The sequence below is a fragment of the Papaver somniferum genome, chromosome 2 (genome assembly GCF_003573695.1).
Source record: "Papaver somniferum cultivar HN1 chromosome 2, ASM357369v1, whole genome shotgun sequence".
Taxonomy (NCBI): Eukaryota; Viridiplantae; Streptophyta; class Magnoliopsida; order Ranunculales; family Papaveraceae; genus Papaver; species Papaver somniferum.
The window spans coordinates 78,713,081-78,733,960 of record NC_039359.1 but is presented as its reverse complement, the minus strand read 5'-3'; the positions used below and the strand labels follow the sequence as shown (position 1 = coordinate 78,733,960).

The 20,880-nt window shown below is 35.5% G+C and overlaps 2 protein-coding genes and 1 non-coding gene across 3 annotated transcripts; 2 read left to right on the top strand and 1 right to left on the bottom strand.

The window, feature by feature from the left end:
* Positions 1-8,679: 8,679 nt before the first annotated feature.
* On the top strand, positions 8,680-9,906 carry LOC113348132 (probable 3-hydroxyisobutyrate dehydrogenase-like 1, mitochondrial). Its single transcript, XM_026591837.1, has one exon. The coding sequence runs from the start codon at positions 8,727-8,729 to the stop codon at positions 9,777-9,779; it is 1,053 nt and encodes a 350-aa protein (XP_026447622.1). The 5' UTR covers positions 8,680-8,726; the 3' UTR covers positions 9,780-9,906.
* Positions 9,907-16,766: 6,860 nt separating this feature from the next.
* LOC113348131 (probable 3-hydroxyisobutyrate dehydrogenase-like 1, mitochondrial) lies at positions 16,767-17,993 on the top strand. The gene has a single exon (XM_026591836.1). The coding sequence runs from the start codon at positions 16,814-16,816 to the stop codon at positions 17,864-17,866; it is 1,053 nt and encodes a 350-aa protein (XP_026447621.1). The 5' UTR covers positions 16,767-16,813; the 3' UTR covers positions 17,867-17,993.
* A 2,626-nt stretch (positions 17,994-20,619) lies between these two features.
* TRNAG-UCC lies at positions 20,620-20,691 on the bottom strand. The gene has a single exon. It is a non-coding gene; the product is annotated as a tRNA-Gly (tRNA).
* Positions 20,692-20,880: the final 189 nt, after the last annotated feature.

Below are 20,880 nucleotides of genomic sequence, written 5' to 3'. Positions count from 1 at the left end.
ACCCACGCTTTGTATTTTCACCCCTATTCTTCTCTTCCTATTTCCCCCTTTTCATCTCTTGTTCTGAAAATCAATTTCTTTTAAACCACTGTATTGAGTTATTCAATTTGAGTTTTGATGTTGAACAGACCCATCATATTGATCTATTCAAATTGAACTATTCAATCATTGTATACTTCAATCACTGTGAGCATACATTTAACTGAATCACTCATGACTAGTTCATTAGTCATTTTCTTCCGTAAAATAACAAAATACACGTTATCAATTAAAAAAAACATTGATCTCACTTCATCAATTACATCATCTCCACAATTCCAATTACCCTTACAAACATCTTCTACTAAATATCTGATTATCTCCCTCCTCCTCCTTTATTTGTATTACAATCCATTTGTTCTTTTCTTTTTTCTACTCTTCTAATTTTTCTTTGCACCCAAAACATCAAAAATCAACAAAACCCACCATCTACCATGGGTTTATTCAATAAATAGAAGAAGACGTAAATAACACTAACATGGGTTTATTCAATAAATACTTTTATAGATTTGTAGATATTTAAAAAGAGCCACGAAAATTAATAACTTTCTGAGAGTACTACGAAATTAAGAAAAATCTTGCGGAGTTATGCTGAGTTGTCTAATGTTTTACAAAGATCTGCAGAATCATGAAGAGCTGTAAAAGAATTATATAAAAATGACATATAATAAATACTAACTTAACTAGATTAAAAAAATATATTATTATATGTACAACATTTTTTTTTCTGTTCAGTAAAATGCAATAAATCGTAATAATAATAATTATTATTATTATCATTATACATTCGTACATAATAATTAAAATAAAAAATGTTTAACCATATCATATAATTAATATGTATTAATGATATGGGTTTTGTAGATTGTATTTCTTAAATGAAAAAAATATATAAAAGAGAGTAAAAAATATCTTTAATTTTTTTGGAAGCCTTCCAAAATCTTACATCTTTTGCAAGACTTTCATCAAGGCAGATATATACAGAAAAGTCACTCAAAGTCTTGAAAAATTATGCAAAGTCTTGGAATTTTCAAGTTTATAACGAGTAACACAAACTTTAAAAGACCTTTTTATAATCCACAACTAGTAACATAAATTTTGAAAGAGATTTTAAAAGTAGACAACCAATAACACAATATTTTGGAAATTTATTAAAGTTTTCGGAAGGCATTAAAGTATTTCTTGAGTAAACCCCCGCAAGTGTTTTGAAGAAAATAAATCAAGAAAGAAAAAAACAAAAAATGAAAACTTAAAAAACCCATGATCAAAATGAAGATTCTTTTGCTTTTTTAGTGTTTTCTCTATATACGACGCCTCAATGTCTGAAATTGAGTTTATTGGTTGTTGATATAATAAGAGGTTGTGTAAGTGAAGAAAAGAGTACAAGAAGAGAAATATTTTTTAGAAAGGGGTAGAGAAGGAGGAAGGATCCATAAAGGTAAGATTAGGTTCCTTCTCATATTGTATACCAAAATAATAATAAAAACTTTCTTGTAATATTTCCATGTATATGCATTTATTTACATCATACTTCTGAAATAGTATTTGGAGTTCTTCAAGTTCGTGATAATGATAAACATCACACCAGATCTGCCTCTAACTGTTAAATACATTACCACGTTGTGATCACTTACACACAGTCCGTAACCGCCCCGTTCACGACTGCTAAAGATGATCCATCAGCCACGCAGTGGAGATTTCCTTGAGGGATTTTTTGCAACCTAACTCCAAAACCTGTTTTTATTAATCTAACACCAACATGTTCAAGAAAAAGGTTCAAAATCCAAATCCAGGACTGGCCCTTCCATACAAGCACGCAAATCCTTGCTTAAGACACAAACAACAGGGGGCCACACAATATTTTCTTTCCAGCTATGTATAGTTTGGCTAAGGAGTGGCATTGTGACAACGAATCACGACAGCTGGTTAAGTGAACATAGTTATTTACACTTGATTCTTGGGATAAAATTAGTGTTAAATGTATCATTTATCTTCCCCTGATTCGAGTAACACATATTCATGCCACATACATATGTACATATATATACCTTTATTAAGGTAGTTTTTTCTGGTAAGGAATCAACTAACTAAAGACGGTTTTTGTGATCGGTAATTTTTTTGATCTATAACGAATTTGGTGTTGACAAGTTTAATTAAATTCAGACTAATGGCGTCATTACCCAATGGCTCTACCACTATACTATAATGAGATAATCTCCTCTTTAATTTTTTATTTGTTTATTACTCATGTACTTGAGGAGGTTGTATTACTCGTGAGGTTGTTTACTACCCATGTACAAAGAATGTGAAGAATAATATGATATTTTGGTTTGAATATTTTTTTGAGAGTAATATGATGGCTTGACGCACTACAAAACCGAAAAATCCATAGTATATGATACAACATACATCTTGGATTATATGCCCTTTGCTTAGAAGTTAGAACCTTGCCTACAAGATTGCCTCAGACCAATGACCTAGCATTGAAGATCCAAATATTGTTCATTAAAGTTTAAGTATGAAATAATTGATACATATTGAAAGATGAAAGTATTGATTGTTCTTTTTAATTTAACTAACCAGGTAATATGAAATATTCACATCATAATAAACATCGTAATTTTCGAAGTTTACTGCTAATTTTATAAGATTTTGCATATTTTAAACATTTTTTTGGTTGAATAACGCTTGGATTTGAATTCCCAGGCCTATAAGACAAGAAAAATATGAGTATTGCTCAAATAACCAAGATTTCGAAACATATGGTCCTATTATCTTTTTTGGACATTATGCCCAAAGTAAAATCATCTTATGTAACTTCAAGTTACCAATATGCCCTTGTATAGAAAAGTTAAAGCCACATCTTTTTAACGTGAAGTCTTTTATCTCTATCTTCTATTCTCTCTCTAGTTTCTACATCTTCTGGGTCTTCCCAAAAAAATACAGAAGAAAAATATTAACCAGTCAATTGGAAAAAAAACTCAAATCAGTCGGAAAATGTTCGAACAGGGAGGAGTGGTTATATTTTCCTTAATCACTTGATTGCTTCAACTGAGGTTATAATTTTGATCCTTTTTTCTTAATTAATTGATTTGCAGTGGTGTGTTGTGATTAATTATGGGATTTCAGATATAAAAATTGAAACTTTATCTGATAGTACCACGGTTTGGCTTTCTTAGGCTTTGGGTTTTTCAATTGGATTAATTGATTAGGATTTTCGAGCTAGATGTTTCCTTGTGTTGTTATATGTGTTCGGATTATAAGAATATCCTTTTCCATTTTCAGGGTTTCACAATAGTCCAATCAGTTGAGTTCTTGAAAATAAGAGGGTACCAAGTACGCCACCAAATTTTTGTTCGGATTGTGTACAAGAATTCTTGGGTGATCTCAAAAATCAATAATTATGATCAACCTAGTATGTACCCGAACTGTACAAGATCAAAATTCCAACAAGATCAAGTCTTATAGTCTATGTTTCAAGATACGAATTAAACAAGAACAACTCTTGTATGATCTTAGCCAATCCTGGCTCTAAAACTAGCCTAGGTTGATTATTAAATAAATTGCTTTTACTTTAGTTATAAAAATCACGATTGTAACGCGGAAGTAAAAAAAATAAAGACACAAAGAGTTTTGTTAACGAGGAAAACTGCAATTTGCAGAAAATTTTTGGGACCTAGTTCAGTTTGAATTCCAAACTGTATTAGACTGCTACAGACACTAGCATACTATCAGACTTCGGACTGGAATACAATTGAGGCCGAATTAACCCTCCAATAAATTCATCTATAGTCGTGCTCCTTACGTCTCTTAAATCTCGCAAGACTTTGCATTTGATTCCCAAGCTGACTTCCTTTACAGTCTAAGAGTTGGATAACTATTCTCCACCATTAATAATTTGTTCCATCGAAGGCTGGTGGTACATTAATAGAGATTTAACTCTTGTCCATAGATTCAGATAACCGTAAACACAGGCTTGTAGGTATGATGGTGGTTGTCTGCTCTGATCCTAATTGGAAAAGGAGAGGGTACCAAGTACACTAAATTTTTTTTCGTTCGACAACCTATATGGAAAAAACCTGATACTATAGCAAATAAATCTAATTAAAAATCCTTGAACAATATGTATATAAAGTCTTTCTCTTTCTCTTCCACAATCAATATGTCAAGGAAACAAAGTCCGTGAACCTGATTGTGTAGAAGAGTTTTTCTATGTATCTTCCACATTCAATATGTCTAGCCACTTCCCTTGGCTATTTTTTTTTTTGTTAATCCAATAAAAATGTTATTTATGCAACGCTTCATGGCAATTTCATAACTAGCTAAGATGACTATTTCATAACAGAGAGAAGCAATAATCCCTGGAAAAAGTCAGGTTCTTTTTCTTTTCTCTCTGATGGCCTGGTCTGCTAGTAATTTTGTCTTTTCTCTTTTCGTCAATATGTGATGCTCTTTCCAATTAACTTCCTAAACTGTTGTGGCCTTAAGGTTTTTAGGTTTCCCGAAAAAGCCTTAGAAGGCCCAAGTCTTATTGTTTGGAAATTGAGGCCCAATTTAAGTTTTACAAGGAGTGTCCCACTTTTCACATGACATACTTAATATATAGCACGTTTGGATACACATTAAGTAGCTTTTCGATTATTATAAGTCAAACAACAAGTATAAAATATCACTCATTTCATAGACAATACTTAATTAATAGCGCGTTTGGATATACATTCAGAAATAGCGAAGTCAGAAAACAAAAAGTTAATTTTTTTTAGAGGGGAAGTGATCTGAGGAGAGCAAAAACCGTAGTCAACTCACTGATTAGGACCAATTCTAATCTTTTGTATGAATCGGTCTGAAATAGCCTTAGTGATTTACACACCCACAATTGAAATGATTTTATTGCCCACTGCCGTATCCGCTCCACCACAATCTTCGTTCCACCACCAATACAACCTTTCTAGCGTTCATTATTAGCCATATACCTTCAGAGTTCCTCTTAATTGAATCACATGGTTTTTTGGCTTTAACCTTTTTTGGTCCGCATACCGCAAGATCATCCAAAAGCAATCACTTTCTTCTTCTACTACTAAATAATAATACTTGACTTGAATCGAAACAGGTACTTGTGAATCAAGTTACATGCTTGTTTGATGTGAATACATATGCTTGTTTGCTCAGTAAATGAAGACCTTAAGTTTTATAATCAAGTTAGATGAACAACTTAGGTTTAAATCATGAAAATTAATTAATATAACTATATAGAGAAAAAAGTTGAGTGATTATATTTAGGGTTTGTTTTTTTATACGCCTTGACGCGAAGATAAATACAAATGATTTGAGAAGGGGATCTCTTATTTTTCCCGCATCCTGATTGCAGTGTCACTAGACATTTAAGTAGAGATCTTACAATCCTAAGACGATGTTTAGTTGCTGATAAAAGCTCTTGTGTCTGGAAAGGCATTTATAGACAGATTCAGTTCATTAAGGATAATACTTTTTGGGAAGTTAGGTGTGGTACAAGAATCAAGATTTGGCTAGATAAATGGGTAGTTGGTCTAGACAACCCACCTGTTCTTAAAGCTGGATCTAATGCTTTGTTTAATCTTAACCATGTTCATGAGCTTTTTTTGTCAGGCACTAGAATTTGGAATGTGCATCTCATTCAGAGTTCTTTGAGTTGACCACATCTAATAAAATTATCTCAATGCAAATTCCTAGAAGTGGTAATGACACTCTCAACTGGGTTTATCGCAGAAAAGGTATGTTTAGTGTAAAAAGTGCCTATAAAGTGCTTAACAGACACTCTGCTGATGTCCCTAGACCTCAAAGGGTAAGTAGTCATGTTTGGAAGTCTCTCTGGGAATGTAAACTCCCACATAAGGTTAAACTATTTGTTTGGAAGTGTCTTAAGGACATAGTTCCTACAAGAGACAATATTTCTAAGTACAAACATGGAATTGATGTGCACTGTAGTGTCTGTAACGCTACCTTTGAAACTATTGAACATATGTTATTGGATTGTCCTTATGCTAGATCCATTTGACTTGGTATTAATGTGAATGTAAGTAATGTTAGGAATATGCATGGCAGTTTGATTGATTGGGTCATTAGTTGGTTTAATACTAGTGTCTCTAACAATGTTGTTCCAAGCACAGACAGAATACACTTTCTGTATTTACTTATGATTATCATTTGGACTATATGGAAAGATAGATGCACAGTTGTATTTCAAAGTAAAAAGCCTAACATGACTTTTAATATTAATAGCATTCTGTCTTTACTGGATAGTTGTAAGAAGAATATTGCTATTGCTTCTAACAGATCTTCTAGTCTACAGGTGCAGCCTCAATATTGGTATCCACCAGAAGGAGAATACATCAAGATTAATATTGATGCTTCCTTTCTAAAAGATAATTTGACAGGAGGTACTGGACTAATTGCTAGAAATTTTGCAGGGCACTGCTATGGAGCTAAAGGGAGATTTTACAATAGAGGAATGATTAAAGATCAGGAATTGGAGCAACTGGAGTGTCTAACATTGCATAAAGCAGTGAACTGGGCCATTTCCAAGAATCTCTCTAAAGTCATTTTTGAATATGATAGTGAAGCTCTAGTTAAGTCAATAAAGGAAGACATCTCTTATGTTTATTGTCTAAATCAAGGTTTAGTCCTAGACATTACGTTTTTATTTCAAAGTAAAGTTAATTTTGTTTGTCAATCAATCAGAAGAACTAAATATAGAGTTGCAGATTTAATTGTTCAAAGAGATTTAATTGCTAAGAGTGTAGAACTAGTGGTACTAGTTTTGAATAGGCAGACAACTTTCCTCCATTAATAAATAAAGGGATATTTTGACTTTGGGTCACAAAAATGTGACCAGAATTGCGTTTGGGTCACCTAGATATTTTAATTAGAGTTTGGGTCCCAAGACTATGGTTGACCATGTTGACAGTTAACAAACTGGTTAAAATTGGAAATGACCAAATACTATTAAGTTTTTCAATTTCTTTACTAACTATACCTCCCGTTTCTGTTTGTACACGTGTGGCTATCTACCAAAACCTAAACCATTCTCTTCCAGAGTACGTCCTTCCTCCCCGCAACTCTTTCTTTTTCTTCGGAGAATGCATAGGATACTCCAAATGGTATTTCTATTTACTAGGGTACTGAAGCAGAGATTGAGAGAAATTTTGTATTCGATTTTGTTTTGAGAGATTTAAGAACACAGATCGTGGTGAAGAAATGGTGGGGAAGTTGAAGTATGTGAAAGTGTGAGATGGGGAAAATCAGTGAAGTTGTTTGGTGCTAAATTGGTTGATTTTGATTGAATAAATGAATCAATTGATTTCAATTTACTTTTGCTATTAGTCGTTTAATTGAGAATGGTGGAAGAATCGATTGATTTTGAATTCGAATTTGGTCTCCTCAATTGGTTCGATTTGATGAAGGGGGTTTGGAGTCTGGTGTGATTAAGAAGAGATGGGTTTGTGGTTGTTTGATTTAGGGTTCTTTCTGTTGATTAGAGTCAGAATTCAGTGAAGGAGAAAGGGTTACTGCCGTATTTGGAATTAACTTTGTTGGTTGTTTGGAATGATGAACGAAGTGGAATTTTGGGTCGCGAAATTAAGGGTTGAGAAACGAATTTTGGGGTTTAAGATTGAAGCCGTAGCAAGATGGTCTTGGTACAGATAGTATTTGGTGTGATTGATAACAAGAGTTGGAGGTGATGTTGTTATTTCCCATGGTTCAAGGGATAAGTATAAGATGTATTTGACAGACTAGCTAGTTGGTGCTACTGAGATTGAAAATGAATGGTGTTGGTTAGCTGGGTTGCAAAAGCTACAAAAATGGGTTAATGGATTAAGAAGAAGATGGCGGTGATGTTGTTGCTTGAATTGGTGGAGCTGGTGAAGGTGCAAGTGATAGTAAGAAGCTGCTGTTGCTATTGCTATTGATACAGAAAAGTCGAAATGGAAGTGGTGATTTAGATGGATTTACCTGTTAACAACAACTAACACTATTAAATAAATTGAAAATAATTTGAAAAATAAATAATTAGCTAACTGTCAACACGGTCAACCATAGTCTTGTGACCCAAACTCTAATTAAAATTTCTAGGTGACCCAAACGCAATTCTGATCACATTTTTGTGACCCAAAGTCAAAATATCCCATAAATAAACCCTATTTTGAATCAAATAAAGAAAAAGTGGGAGGCATGGCCTATTACGTGGTGACAACCTCAAAAGTGCCAAACTGCATTATTGAGGAGGATCCCTTATTTTATTTTTAAAAGATAAGTCCACGTCTCACTCTTAGAGCATCTCCAGGAGAGGGTGGATCTATTTATTTTTAATGACACATAGGATTTTAGACCTCCGTTTGGCATAAATTCATCTCCAACAATAGGATCCTACAAGTTAGGAGAAACCAATTACTAATTATCAAGGTGTTCAAGAAAGTGTTATCTACATCTCCGGTTGCACCTCCACGTCATGTTTTTAACCAATTTTCTTTTAATTCTAAGATTAAAATTCTCAATGTTTGAGATGGTGTTTTAGATATGAGGTCCTATATTTATTCTATCTGTAGACCTCATAAATAAAAGGATTAAATAAAAAATTCACGTAGGATTTTTTACGAGACTTCTGTTGGAGATGCTCTTAGTACTCCAACTCCAAAAAAACCTATTCACAAATGCGATCTTCTCCATCAGCACTCCTCCGTCCTTACACAACATCCAGAACAACAACCATTTTATCTCTCACTCGCACTCTCAACAACCACCACCACCACCGCTCCATGGCCACCACCACCACCACCACCACCGATTCAATCAATCCAACAAACACAAGAATCGGATGGATCGGAACAGGAGTAATGGGAAGATCCATGTGTTCCCATCTAATCAAAGCTGGTTACTCACTAACAATATTCACTAGAACTCGATCAAAAGCTCAACCACTCCTTGACATGGGAGCTCAATTCGCTTCATCTCCACTGACAGTCGCTTCTTCATCAGATATCGTCTTCTCCATCGTCGGATACCCATCTGATGTTCGTTCTGTCCTTATCGGTTCTTCAGGTGCTCTGAATTCTCTCCGTCCAGGCGGTATCCTCGTTGACATGACTACTAGTGACCCATCCCTTGCGGTGGAGATTGCGTCTGCTGCGTCCGCAAAGGGTTGTTCTGCAGTTGATGCCCCGGTATCTGGTGGTGATCGTGGTGCGAAAAATGGAACATTGGCGATATTTGCAGGAGGCGATGAGTCGGTAATTCGTAAAATTCAACCAGTTTTTGATTGTTTAGGGAAAGTTAATTATATGGGTGGTGCTGGTAAAGGGCAATTTGCTAAATTAGCTAACCAAATTACAATTGCTTCGACGATGGTTGGATTAGTTGAGGGTATGGTTTATGCTCATAAAGCTGGTTTAGATGTTGGTTTGTATTTGAATGCTATTTCTACTGGTGCTGCTGGATCGAAATCGTTGGATTTGTATGGGAATAGGATATTAGAAAGAGATTTCGAAGCGGGTTTTTTTGTGAATCATTTTGTCAAAGACTTGGGAATTTGCATTATGGAGTGTCAGAATATGGGTCTTGCTTTACCTGGTTTGGCACTAGCTCATCAGCTTTATATTTCTCTTCAAGCTCATGGTGAAGGGAATTTGGGTACTCAGGCTCTCATTTTGGCTCTTGAGCGACTTAATAATGTTAGTTTGGAAACGAAGAAGGCTTCGTCTTCTTAGTTTCGGTAACTTCTATCTTTACTTTACTATTGTTGTGAACTGAAATGCAACTATTCTCTGTAAGAAAAACCATTTGTGAAGAATAATGCTTATAATGGTGAAAAGTATGGTACTTCTTCTTGGTCAATGTGGTTTCCTTCATGGCTGTTGTTTGTGCTCTATTCAGTAAAAATAGGTACATTGTGATGGAGGGGTGGTAATTACGTGATGATAAATTGTTTGGTTTTGATTTTACAACGTTTGAGGTTTTGAACTATGATATGATATACTATGAATTCTTCATTTTATGTTATTACAAATCTGGTGGCATGTTCTGCATTTTCATTTATGGTTTTTGGTAACTAAATTACTAATTTTAACTAGATTCTTGGAACGTAGCTAGTGTAAAGTGATGTTACATGGATGAAACATGTAGATTGCCTTTTCTATTCCTCTACTTAGGTGGTGTTCACGTAGCTATGTGATTTCCATGGTTAGCAAGTATACTTGCATTGCAGTATGAATGTTTTGAGATGTTAGCAAGTTCAGATAGCCAACTTCTTGGCCAATTTTATATCAAAACGTGCATGATCTGGGATATGCTGATGTCCTTTTAATACCTATTAACCTCTCCGTGTTATATTCTTTAACCAACTTTGACGGTGTTAAATTGACAATTTAAGTTCCCCCTAGAGGATCTGCCTTCTGTCATCAGATAGCTACATCCTCTATGTTGCTCCCATTTTAGTCCTGCCTGCAGCCTAGTCACTTCTTAGGAGAGGCTGGTGAACCCTAATTACTAATAGAACTACACGTCTATACCAACAAACTACATGCCTGGTTGCTTCTGAGAGTTTCTTCCGCAGTGGCGTGGAGGAACTAAATGTCTATGCCGATAAACTTACTATAGTGACTGTTGAGTCTGACATACTGGCTTAAGGGGGAAATGTGCTAATTTTCTTTTTATCAGAAATTCTTTCTTGGATGTCAAATCCAAGATCTAAATTAACTGTATAAGGGAAGCATGATGTGGTCTCAACGTGCATATGGAGTAATGATGGAGCTGATTCAGCTCATCAAAATACTATCGTAACAACAGAGGTGGGATTAGTTGTGACTTGTAAGTATTATTAATGCTTATAAAGCTGGTTTATTTAAAGTATGCTATTTCTTTCTGTTGATAATTTTGTTCAAGTTACTAATATGCCCTTGTATAGAAAAGTTAAAGCCACATCTTTTTAACGTGAAGTCTTTTATCTCTATCTTCTATTCTCTCTCTAGTTTCTACATCTTCTGGGTCTTCCCAAAAAAATACAGAAGAAAAATATTAACCAGTCAATTGGAAAAAAAACTCAAATTAGTCGGAAAATGTTCGAACAGGGAGGAGTGGTTCTATTTTCCTTAATCACTTGATTGCTTCAACTGAGGTTATAATTTTGATCCTTTTTTCTTAATTAATTGATTTGCAGTGGTGTGTTGTGATTAATTATGGGATTTCAGATATAAAAATTGAAACTTTATCTGATAGTACCACGGTTTGGCTTTCTTAGGCTTTGGGTTTTTCAATTGGATTAATTGATTAGGATTTTCGAGCTAGATGTTTCCTTGTGTTGTTATATGTGTTCGGATTATAAGAATATCCTTTTCCATTTTCAGGGTTTCACAATAGTCCAATCAGTTGAGTTCTTGAAAATAAGAGGGTACCAAGTACGCCACCAAATTTTTGTTCGGATTGTGTACAAGAATTCTTGGGTGATCTCAAAAATCAATAATTATGATCAACCTAGTATGTACCCGAACTGTACAAGATCAAAATTCCAACAAGATCAAGTCTTATAGTCTATGTTTCAAGATACGAATTAAACAAGAACAACTCTTGTATGATCTTAGCCAATCCTGGCTCTAAAACTAGCCTAGGTTGATTATTAAATAAATTGCTTTTACTTTAGTTATAAAAATCACGATTGTAACGCGGAAGTAAAAAAAATAAAGACACAAAGAGTTTTGTTAACGAGGAAAACTGCAATTTGCAGAAAAATTTTGGGACCTAGTTCAGTTTGAATTCCAAACTGTATTAGACTGCTACAGACACTAGCATACTATCAGACTTCGGACTGGAATACAATTGAGGCCGAATTAACCCTCCAATAAATTCATCTATAGTCGTGCTCCTTACGTCTCTTAAATCTCGCAAGACTTTGCATTTGATTCCCAAGCTGACTTCCTTTACAGTCTAAGAGTTGGATAACTATTCTCCACCATTAATAATTTGTTCCATCGAAGGCTGGTGGTACATTAATAGAGATTTAACTCTTGTCCATAGATTCAGATAACCGTAAACACAGGCTTGTAGGTATGATGGTGGTTGTCTGCTCTGATCCTAATTGGAAAAGGAGAGGGTACCAAGTACACTAAATTTTTTTTCGTTCGACAACCTATATGGAAAAAACCTGATACTATAGCAAATAAATCTAATTAAAAATCCTTGAACAATATGTATATAAAGTCTTTCTCTTTCTCTTCCACAATCAATATGTCAAGGAAACAAAGTCCGTGAACCTGATTGTGTAGAAGAGTTTTTCTATGTATCTTCCACATTCAATATGTCTAGCCACTTCCCTTGGCTATTTTTTTTTTGTTAATCCAATAAAAATGTTATTTATGCAACGCTTCATGGCAATTTCATAACTAGCTAAGATGACTATTTCATAACAGAGAGAAGCAATAATCCCTGGAAAAAGTCAGGTTCTTTTTCTTTTCTCTCTGATGGCCTGGTCTGCTAGTAATTTTGTCTTTTCTCTTTTCGTCAATATGTGATGCTCTTTCCAATTAGCTTCCTAAACTGTTGTGGCCTTAAGGTTTTTAGGTTTCCCGAAAAAGCCTTAGAAGGCCCAAGTCTTATTGTTTGGAAATTGAGGCCCAATTTAAGTTTTACAAGGAGTGTCCCACTTTTCACATGACATACTTAATATATAGCACGTTTGGATACACATTAAGTAGCTTTTCGACTATTATAAGTCAAACAACAAGTATAAAATATCACTCATTTCATAGACAATACTTAATTAATAACGCGTTTGGATATACATTCAGAAATAGCGAAGTCAGAAAACAAAAAGTTAAGTTTTTTTTAGAGGGGAAAAAAGTGATCTGAGGAGAGCAAAAACCGTAGTCAACTCACTGATTAGGACCAATTCTAATCTTTTGTATGAATCGGTCTGAAATAGCCTTAGTGATTTACACACCCACAATTGAAATGATTTTATTGCCCACTGCCGTATCCGCTCCACCACAATCTTCGTTCCACCACCAATACAACCTTTCTAGCGTTCATTATTAGCCATATACCTTCAGAGTTCCTCTTAATTGAATCACATGGTTTTTTGGCTTTAACCTTTTTTGGTCCGCATACCGCAAGATCATCCAAAAGCAATCACTTTCTTCTTCTACTACTAAATAATAATACTTGACTTGAATCGAAACAGGTACTTGTGAATCAAGTTACATGCTTGTTTGATGTGAAGACATATGCTTGTTTGCTCAGTAAATGAAGACCTTAAGTTTTATAATCAAGTTAGATGAACAACTTAGGTTTAAATCATGAAAATTAATTAATATAACTATATAGAGAAAAAAGTTGAGTGATTATATTTAGGGTTTGTTTTTTTATACGCCTTGACGCGAAGATAAATACAAATGATTTGAGAAGGGGATCTCTTATTTTTCCCGCATCCTGATTGCAGTGTCACTAGACATTTAAGTAGAGATCTTACAATCCTAAGACGATGTTTAGTTGCTGATAAAAGCTCTTGTGTCTGGAAAGGCATTTATAGACAGATTCAGTTCATTAAGGATAATACTTTTTGGGAAGTTAGGTGTGGTACAAGAATCAAGATTTGGCTAGATAAATGGGTAGTTGGTCTAGACAACCCACCTGTTCTTAAAGCTGGATCTAATGCTTTGTTTAATCTTAACCATGTTCATGAGCTTTTTTTGTCAGGCACTAGAATTTGGAATGTGCATCTCATTCAGAGTTCTTTGAGTTGACCACATCTAATAAAATTATCTCAATGCAAATTCCTAGAAGTGGTAATGACACTCTCAACTGGGTTTATCGCAGAGGTAGGTGTTTAGTGTAAAAAGTGCCTATAAAGTGCTTAACAGACACTCTGCTGATGTCCCTAGACCTCAAAGGGTAAGTAGTCATGTTTGGAAGTCTCTCTGGGAATGTAAACTCCCACATAAGGTTAAACTATTTGTTTGGAAGTGTCTTAAGGACATAGTTCCTACAAGAGACAATATTTCTAAGTACAAACATGGAATTGATGTGCACTGTAGTGTCTGTAACGCTACCTTTGAAACTATTGAACATATGTTATTGGATTGTCCTTATGCTAGATCCATTTGACTTGGTATTAATGTGAATGTAAGTAATGTTAGGAATATGCATGGCAGTTTGATTGATTGGGTCATTAGTTGGTTTAATACTAGTGTCTCTAACAATGTTGTTCCAAGCACAGACAGAATACACTTTCTGTATTTACTTATGATTATCATTTGGACTATATGGAAAGATAGATGCACAGTTGTATTTCAAAGTAAAAAGCCTAACATGACTTTTAATATTAATAGCATTCTGTCTTTACTGGATAGTTGTAAGAAGAATATTGCTATTGCTTCTAACAGATCTTCTAGTCTACAGGTGCAGCCTCAATATTGGTATCCACCAGAAGGAGAATACATCAAGATTAATATTGATGCTTCCTTTCTAAAAGATAATTTGACAGGAGGTACTGGACTAATTGCTAGAAATTTTGCAGGGCACTGCTATGGAGCTAAAGGGAGATTTTACAATAGAGGAATGATTAAAGATCAGGAATTGGAGCAACTGGAGTGTCTAACATTGCATAAAGCAGTGAACTGGGCCATTTCCAAGAATCTCTCTAAAGTCATTTTTGAATATGATAGTGAAGCTCTAGTTAAGTCAATAAAGGAAGACATCTCTTATGTTTATTGTCTAAATCAAGGTTTAGTCCTAGACATTACGTTTTTATTTCAAAGTAAAGTTAATTTTGTTTGTCAATCAATCAGAAGAACTAAATATAGAGTTGCAGATTTAATTGTTCAAAGAGATTTAATTGCTAAGAGTGTAGAACTAGTGGTACTAGTTTTGAATAGGCAGACAACTTTCCTCCATTAATAAATAAAGGGATATTTTGACTTTGGGTCACAAAAATGTGACCAGAATTGCGTTTGGGTCACCTAGATATTTTAATTAGAGTTTGGGTCCCAAGACTATGGTTGACCATGTTGACAGTTAACAAACTGGTTAAAATTGGAAATGACCAAATACTATTAAGTTTTTCAATTTCTTTACTAACTATACCTCCCGTTTCTGTTTGTACACGTGTGGCTATCTACCAAAACCTAAACCATTCTCTTCCAGAGTACGTCCTTCCTCCCCGCAACTCTTTCTTTTCTTCGGAGAATGCATAGGATACTCCAAATGGTATTTCTATTTACTAGGGTACTGAAGCAGAGATTGAGAGAAATTTTGTATTCGATTTTGTTTTGAGAGATTTAAGAACACAGATCGTGGTGAAGAAATGGTGGGGAAGTTGAAGTATGTGAAAGTGTGAGATGGGGAAAATCAGTGAAGTTGTTTGGTGCTAAATTGGTTGATTTTGATTGAATAAATGAATCAATTGATTTCAATTTACTTTTGCTATTAGTCGTTTAATTGAGAATGGTGGAAGAATCGATTGATTTTGAATTCGAATTTGGTCTCCTCAATTGGTTCGATTTGATGAAGGGGGTTTGGAGTCTGGGTGATTAAGAAGAGATGGGTTTGTGGTTGTTTGATTTAGGGTTTTCTGTTGATTAGAGTCAGAATTCAGTGAAGGAGAAAGGGTTACTGCCGTATTGGAATTAACTTTGTGGTTGTTTGGAATGATGAACGAAGTGGAATTTTGGGTCGCGAAATTAAGGGTTGAGAAACGAATTTTGGGGTTTAAGATTGAAGCCGTAGCAAGATGGTCTTGGTACAGATAGTATTTGGTGTGATTGATAACAAGAGTTGGAGGTGATGTTGTTATTTCCCATGGTTCAAGGGATAAGTATAAGATGTATTTGACAGACTAGCTAGTTGGTGCTACTGAGATTGAAAATGAATGGTGTTGGTTAGCTGGGTTGCAAAAGCTACAAAAATGGGTTAATGGATTAAGAAGAAGATGGCGGTGATGTTGTTGCTTGAATTGGTGGAGCTGGTGAAGGTGCAAGTGATAGTAAGAAGCTGCTGTTGCTATTGCTATTGATACAGAAAAGTCGAAATGGAAGTGGTGATTTAGATGGATTTACCTGTTAACAACAACTAACACTATTAAATAAATTGAAAATAATTTGAAAAATAAATAATTAGCTAACTGTCAACACGGTCAACCATAGTCTTGTGACCCAAACTCTAATTAAAATTTCTAGGTGACCCAAACGCAATTCTGATCACATTTTTGTGACCCAAAGTCAAAATATCCCATAAATAAACCCTATTTTGAATCAAATAAAGAAAAAGTGGGAGGCATGGCCTATTACGTGGTGACAACCTCAAAAGTGCCAAACTGCATTATTGAGGAGGATCCCTTATTTTATTTTTAAAAGATAAGTCCACGTCTCACTCTTAGAGCATCTCCAGGAGAGGGTGGATCTATTTATTTTTAATGACACATAGGATTTTAGACCTCCGTTTGGCATAAATTCATCTCCAACAATAGGATCCTACAAGTTAGGAGAAACCAATTACTAATTATCAAGGTGTTCAAGAAAGTGTTATCTACATCTCCGGTTGCACCTCCACGTCATGTTTTTAACCAATTTTCTTTTAATTCTAAGATTAAAATTCTCAATGTTTGAGATGGTGTTTTAGATATGAGGTCCTATATTTATTCTATCTGTAGACCTCATAAATAAAAGGATTAAATAAAAAATTCACGTAGGATTTTTTACGAGACTTCTGTTGGAGATGCTCTTAGTACTCCAACTCCAAAAAAACCTATTCACAAATGCGATCTTCTCCATCAGCACTCCTCCGTCCTTACACAACATCCAGAACAACAACCATTTTATCTCTCACTCGCACTCTCAACAACCACCACCACCACCGCTCCATGGCCACCACCACCACCACCAACACCGATTCAATCAATCCAACAAACACAAGAATCGGATGGATCGGAACAGGAGTAATGGGAAGATCCATGTGTTCCCATCTAATCAAAGCTGGTTACTCACTAACAATATTCACTAGAACTCGATCAAAAGCTCAACCACTCCTTGACATGGGAGCTCAATTCGCTTCATCTCCACTGACAGTCGCTTCTTCATCAGATATCGTCTTCTCCATCGTCGGATACCCATCTGATGTTCGTTCTGTCCTTATCGGTTCTTCAGGTGCTCTGAATTCTCTCCGTCCAGGCGGTATCCTCGTTGACATGACTACTAGTGACCCATCCCTTGCGGTGGAGATTGCGTCTGCTGCGTCCGCAAAGGGTTGTTCTGCAGTTGATGCCCCGGTATCTGGTGGTGATCGTGGTGCGAAAAATGGAACATTGGCGATATTTGCAGGAGGCGATGAGTCGGTAATTCGTAAAATTCAACCAGTTTTTGATTGTTTAGGGAAAGTTAATTATATGGGTGGTGCTGGTAAAGGGCAATTTGCTAAATTAGCTAACCAAATTACAATTGCTTCGACGATGGTTGGATTAGTTGAGGGTATGGTTTATGCTCATAAAGCTGGTTTAGATGTTGGTTTGTATTTGAATGCTATTTCTACTGGTGCTGCTGGATCGAAATCGTTGGATTTGTATGGGAATAGGATATTAGAAAGAGATTTCGAAGCGGGTTTTTTTGTGAATCATTTTGTCAAAGACTTGGGAATTTGCATTATGGAGTGTCAGAATATGGGTCTTGCTTTACCTGGTTTGGCACTAGCTCATCAGCTTTATATTTCTCTTCAAGCTCATGGTGAAGGGAATTTGGGTACTCAGGCTCTCATTTTGGCTCTTGAGCGACTTAATAATGTTAGTTTGGAAACGAAGAAGGCTTCGTCTTCTTAGTTTCGGTAACTTCTATCTTTACTTTACTATTGTTGTGAACTGAAATGCAACTATTCTCTGTAAGAAAAACCATTTGTGAAGAATAATGCTTATAATGGTGAAAAGTATGGTACTTCTTCTTGGTCAATGTGGTTTCCTTCATGGCTGTTGTTTGTGCTCTATTCAGTAAAAATAGGTACATTGTGATGGAGGGGTGGTAATTACGTGATGATAAATTGTTTGGTTTTGATTTTACAACGTTTGAGGTTTTGAACTATGATATGATATACTATGAATTCTTCATTTTATGTTATTACAAATCTGGTGGCATGTTCTGCATTTTCATTTATGGTTTTTGGTAACTAAATTACTAATTTTAACTAGATTCTTGGAACGTAGCTAGTGTAAAGTGATGTTACATGGATGAAACATGTAGATTGCCTTTTCTATTCCTCTACTTAGGTGGTGTTCACGTAGCTATGTGATTTCCATGGTTAGCAAGTATACTTGCATTGCAGTATGAATGTTTTGAGATGTTAGCAAGTTCAGATAGCCAACTTCTTGGCCAATTTTATATCAAAACGTGCATGATCTGGGATATGCTGATGTCCTTTTAATACCTATTAACCTCTCCGTGTTATATTCTTTAACCAACTTTGACGGTGTTAAATTGACAATTTAAGTTCCCCCTAGAGGATCTGCCTTCTGTCATCAGATAGCTACATCCTCTATGTTGCTCCCATTTTAGTCCTGCCTGCAGCCTAGTCACTTCTTAGGAGAGGCTGGTGAACCCTAATTACTAATAGAACTACACGTCTATACCAACAAACTACATGCCTGGTTGCTTCTGAGAGTTTCTTCCGCAGTGGCGTGGAGGAACTAAATGTCTATGCCGATAAACTTACTATAGTGACTGTTGAGTCTGACATACTGGCTTAAGGGGGAAATGTGCTAATTTTCTTTTTATCAGAAATTCTTTCTTGGATGTCAAATCCAAGATCTAAATTAACTGTATAAGGGAAGCATGATGTGGTCTCAACGTGCATATGGAGTAATGATGGAGCTGATTCAGCTCATCAAAATACTATCGTAACAGCAGAGGTGGGATTAGTTGTGACTTGTAAGTATTATTAATGCTTATAAAGCTGGTTTATTTAAAGTATGCTATTTCTTTCTGTTGATAATTTTGTTCAAGGTTTATCAGAGTGTCAAAGCATAAGTATTTCTTTACATGGTCTAGCTTTAGCTTATCAGCTTAATATGTCTTTTCTTGCTTATGCTGCATGAAAGTTTGATATTCTTACACCTATTATTTCGGAGTAAGTGAAACGAGACTGCCCCTCTATCTCTCTCATCTAGCCTTGTTTGCAGAGCCGATCATCATGAATAATGTAATTTTATTTGATTGTTCGAGTCTACTGCAATTGTGTTAGTTAGATGACAACTTAAAGTTGTTCCACTCAATGGATTCAGTAAAAGGTTGAGATTACTGTTGGTGAATATCTGCAAGTTACCGAGGTTCAATTTTTATCCTAGTTAGGTTATCGTGTTTAGATGAATAATAATGGTGCTTTAATAAGTACTAGTATGCAGTGCTTTCTTTATGCTTCCTCTTGCTGATAATGGTAGCAGATATTGAACTATTACAAAGATTCCATTTTGGTTCTCATGCTTTGCAACGGTGTTTGGTGTTACTTACACATCACCTCAGCTATATCATCAGTTAAGCTAGTCAGTTTATCTGTGTGTATGTGATGCATGAGACACCAAGTATGCTTTAGACGTTTTGCAGTCAGTTGGTGTTGGTGCTGTTTGTGTAATTTGAGCCATTAGGTACTGACTGTGTGAGTGTACGTAAGGTGAATTTTTTCTGGGGTTCTTAGTGGAATACAAGCATGGTTGTTACATTTATCATCTCTCAACAGTCTCTGCTGCTTCTCGTGCCATCCAACCTGCTGAACTGCTGCCTACATGATTCTGTCGTTTGCTTGCTTTTAATACTTCTCGTTGCTAGTGGATTTCCCAATGTTAACAATCTTATGTGCTTCAGTTGGTGATCCTAGGAAGCGTGTTCGCTATTTGGTTGCCGGTTCTGTTTTTCTTTTCCTTCTAGTATCGAGTGTTGTGTGCAGGTCTTCTATTGTATTGCCACAACCATCTGCAAGTTTATTCATTGTGCCTTCATTTACAAGGGTTTGGGAGATGCACAGACATCACAATTCAGACACCTACCAACTACTCTCTCTTATGCTACTGCCATACTTCCGCACCAACTGGTCCTGTTCTGCGTCAATTGTGTCTGTCATTTGGTTGTTTCGTTGTGCTTCTTGATTGTTAGCTCCATTATTGGCACTTTTCAGATTTATTGCTGCTGGTGCTTTCTGAACGTTCCGCACACTTATCCAACTGCTGATATATTGTCTGTTACACCAATTTCTGCAATATAATTGGTGGCCACTCCTGACTCACCTGCAACTGCAATAATGCAACCTCCATCACTAGTTCTTGCAATGAAACCATATCCCACATCTCCTGGATTGCCTCTTAAGGCTCCATCACAGCAGATGAGGATTTTTGGAGCGCAAGGAAGTCTGAAACAGCATTGAGTAACTTTGACAGATTGAATATTACCGCATTTCAGTCCAAAAAATCTCAAAATTTGTAGATTATATGATTATGAGGAGTTCCACATTGTGCCCTTTGGTCTGAAATATATATATCAACCAAAACTGAAATATATTCTTCCATCTGACCGCATAAAAAGAAATATATTATGCGTCTGCCGGGAGTCGAACCCGGGTCTATTGCTTGGAAGGCAATTATCCTAACCGTTGGACTACAAACGCTGCTTGGTTAAGTAGCATTTCATATATCTGTAAACAGAGTCTTTACTAATCAATCAAAGACGGATTTGTCCTCGTATCTCTAAATGTTTTTATTTAGAGGGAAACCTCAGGATTTAGGGGTTATCTTAATTTTGTCTCCTTTTCTTTTTCTTCAAGATTTTCATTTTTGCTCTTTTGATATCAATTTCC